This window comes from Lygodium microphyllum, unplaced genomic scaffold (assembly GCF_053477565.2).
Source record: "Lygodium microphyllum isolate KBCC unplaced genomic scaffold, Lygodium_microphyllum_v1.1.10 scaffold_738, whole genome shotgun sequence".
Classification (NCBI taxonomy): domain Eukaryota; kingdom Viridiplantae; phylum Streptophyta; class Polypodiopsida; order Schizaeales; family Lygodiaceae; genus Lygodium; species Lygodium microphyllum.
Genome location: NW_028230173.1, coordinates 3,646 through 7,167, shown reverse-complemented (window position 1 = coordinate 7,167; position 3,522 = coordinate 3,646). Strand labels below are relative to the sequence as shown.

Sequence of the window (3,522 nt, the reverse complement as noted above, 5' to 3'; positions counted from 1 at the left end):
TGTTGTGGGAGCGGGCTGAGGGAGGTGTCGGAGTGCATCATTCTATGGAGATGGATCCTGAGTGCAGTAACCACAAGTTGAGCAGAGATGAATACCAAGCAAGGCAGCTCTAGAATGAAGCACACATAGCAGTGGATAGCCTACAGAAGCTGGACAACAGATATGCCTTCATGAACAGCAAAAACAGCAGTCTTCCACACGTGTATGATCGTGGCAGCAGCTGGAGAGTGTTGGACAGGTGCTGAAGCAGTCATGGAGGCTGAAGGAGATGATGGTAGCAACCTGAGTATTGACTGGAAGACTAATGAACCGAGATGCAAGTGGCTTAGCACATTCTCTATTCATAGAGGTGGAACAAACGAAAGTGTATGGGTTAGCTTGTGGGACACTTGAAGAGTCCATCTTCTTCCCTGGCACCTGCTTTTGTTTGTGAAGCTTTCCTGAGTGATAAGAAAGGCTCTTATTCGATGAGAAAGCTGGTGGAACACTTGAAGCAATCTTGTGCATTTGAGTTTTGAAGCAGTTTAATGAGCTTTGGGAAAGGTTTAATGTTAATACACCTTCTTTAGTTTAACATCATGAGAGGTGTTATTGAATGCCAATTATTTGTGGAGATGGGAAATATGAAGACAAATATGAAGAACCTTTTCTCAAGGAAAAGGCCAATCTTTTCTTTATGTGGAGAGGGGAAATAAATTTTGTTAACTAAAGCTCTAATTAACCTAATCCCAAAGGTAGGTTATCACCAGTGATGTTTCATAGGAACCCGTTTTATACAGGTTTGAATGTGTGAACCATTTTCAACCTTTCTTACTTATGAGACACATTCTTCTAACATTTATATTCTTTTAAAGAGGGGAAAATTGGACTTTACGCATGTCCAAAGTAACAAGTTGTTGACTTAAGGGTTCAAAAATAATTGATTAGCCCAGCTCTTCTGTATTCATGCGATCTGGATTCCTAGTAAGGATGAGAATTTATTGATGAATTCCAGATTTTATTACACACAAATTTTAGGTCTCTATTTGTTCAAAACTAAGCATCTTCTCTGATGATTACAAATTTCTGGAACAAAATAGGACCTTTTTAATTCTTTGAAAGAAACTCTTGTGATGTTGCCCGACTCTAGAAGGGCAACAACAATCTTCTCTCTGTTAAATGAACCTGGTTACTGCTGAGAAGTATGCCATTCACATCAATAACTAGTTTTTAATCAACAGTTCCCTAACACTGCAGGCAGTGGAGGAAGGATCAATTTCTGGTCCACGCATTCTTTTCAGTGGGTTGGCCCTCTCACAGACGGGTGGTCATGGGGATCTCCGTATGCCATGGGAAGATAAGATATGTGGATGCGGTTGTGCAAGAGGCTCAATTAATCTTGGCCGTATTTGTGATGGAGTGTCAGAGGTGCGAAGAGCGGCCCGAGATGAGCTGCGGAAAGGTGCTCATCAATTAAAAATCATGGCATCTGGAGGTGTATCTTCCCCAACTGATCGTTTGAGTAATTTACAGGTAGGTCAAGTGTACTTGGTCTACTCCCTGATGGGAGATGGCCCAGATTGATGGAAGGTGGGTCAACAGCTGAAGGAAAATTGTGAACAGTTTTTTTAGCTGAAATGTTGCTTGATGTTCTTGCAGTTTTCTGCTGAAGAGATATCTGCAGTTGTAGAAGAGGCTACTAATGTTGGAACATATGTTTGTGCCCATGCATACACTGCACCTGCTATAAAACGAGTTTTGAACTTGGGTGTTCGGAGCATTGAGCATGGCAATGTAAGCTGTACTTATATTGGTCCATGTTATATTGTCTGGAAATAGTTGGCCCTCTCTTTGAGAATGATGCAATCATTTAATTGGAAGTTTGCATGTAGTTTCTGGATGGTGAATGTCTGGAGTTGATGAAGAGTAAAAATGCTTTTCTTGTTCCAACTCTTGTAACCTATGATCGAATCTCACGAAATGGAGAGGCTGCTGGCATGTCCAAGGAAACAGTGAACAAGGTAAATTTCTGGGCATCTTACTGTTCATGCTCGATTAGCCTTACAGTTTCTAGCACTTTAGAATTGTATGTCACAGTTGCCTGCTTTTGTGAATAGCTATTACAATCTACTTGAGATTACACTTAGGCCAATATTTTTGTAGGTAGGGGACCTCCTAACTCGTGGGCTAGAAGCATTAGCATTGGCTGATGAAAAAGGTGTTAATATCTGCTTCGGAACAGACCTTCTCGGGGACATGCAGGATTATCAACTCGAAGAATTTGAACTAAGGTCTAGGGTTCAAACAGGGGCATCTATATTGAGGTCTGCCACTTCAACATGTGCTAAGCTCTTTGATATGGAGGGTAAAATAGGGGTTATTGCAGAAGGTGCATTTGGAGATCTGCTTGTTTTGGAGAAAAATCCAGTAAGCAACATCCTTACTATGCTGAGTCCTGATAATGTAGCCATGGTTCTGAAGGAGGGTGAAATTGTGAGCTCCAAGAAACTTTTCCCAAGGCTTCTGGATAGTGGCTGTGTTATCAAACAGTTTGATGAAGATAGATGTAAATTTAGGTAGGCATATATCCAGGTTCACATTCTTAACACACTAATTTTGCACCCTTGATGGGATCTATTGGGATGTATACAGATAGTCTTCCTTACTGGTGCAATTTAGGTTTGGAGCATTTGTGAGATGCAGTTATTCAAGTTCTATGTTTGGGCAGATGGGATGTGTATTGTGATCAGGGTCATGAGACTTGATAGCTACTTCAACATTTCAGCTAGTCAAAAATCTATGTGCAAGTCCAAACATATATGCAGACATATAAATGATATATCTGGTCGCTGGAGCTTCTCATATGTCATTTCAGCTCCTTGACTGAACACACTTTATGAAATTACCATAAATGTCAATAACTCAACTTTGAGGTTGAGAATTGGAATCCCTAGATTGCCATAGGGAGTGACTCCTATGTTTTCCTTAGTGGCTCTAGTCCTCCCTAATGGAAGTCCTTTACACTTAGTTTATTTCTTGGTCATGTTGAGAATCCAGGTTACGAAAGCCTGGGAATATTAAACAACAGCTTGCTACAGCCAGGGATGAAAAGACAACTGTATGATCTACTGGTATGAGAAAAATGTATTATTGGAACCTTAACAGCAACAAGGAAATCGCCCTCCTTTAGCAAATGATGCCAGCAAGGGGGGCCATCCACTTCCTGTGCGTGCCTCTCGCTTCCTGCATGCGCCGGTCCTGGCCTGTGACGCTGCTACCTGCGCCTGTGCCAGGTGCCTGTCCACCCAGCTTCCCCAGTGGTTGCCATAGCCAGGCCATCCTCTTGCTACCTGCGCCTGCGCCAGGTGCCCCTCCACCCAGCTCTGCCCATCCCCAGCTCTCGCCAGCGCCAGCAGATGCCCCGCTTGTCCTCCAATCTTGTGCGCTGCTGCCCACCAGTTTGACAGTGCCACCCACCAATCTAGCACAACGTACCAACATAGCGAAGACGGTTGCTCCCTCCGTCTGCAGCAACAGCTTGCC

At 43.0% G+C, this 3,522-nt stretch overlaps 1 protein-coding gene across 1 annotated transcript; it reads left to right on the top strand.

Moving 5' to 3' along the window:
- The first annotated feature begins 204 nt into the window (after window positions 1-204).
- Window positions 205-3,152, top strand: LOC148007988 (uncharacterized protein YJL213W-like). The gene is made up of 5 exons (XM_087674542.1): window positions 205-372; window positions 1,207-1,512; window positions 1,639-1,773; window positions 1,872-2,000; window positions 2,143-3,152. The coding sequence occupies exons 1-5, from the start codon at window positions 205-207 to the stop codon at window positions 2,557-2,559; spliced, it is 1,155 nt and encodes a 384-aa protein (XP_087530668.1). The 3' UTR covers window positions 2,560-3,152.
- Window positions 3,153-3,522: the final 370 nt, after the last annotated feature.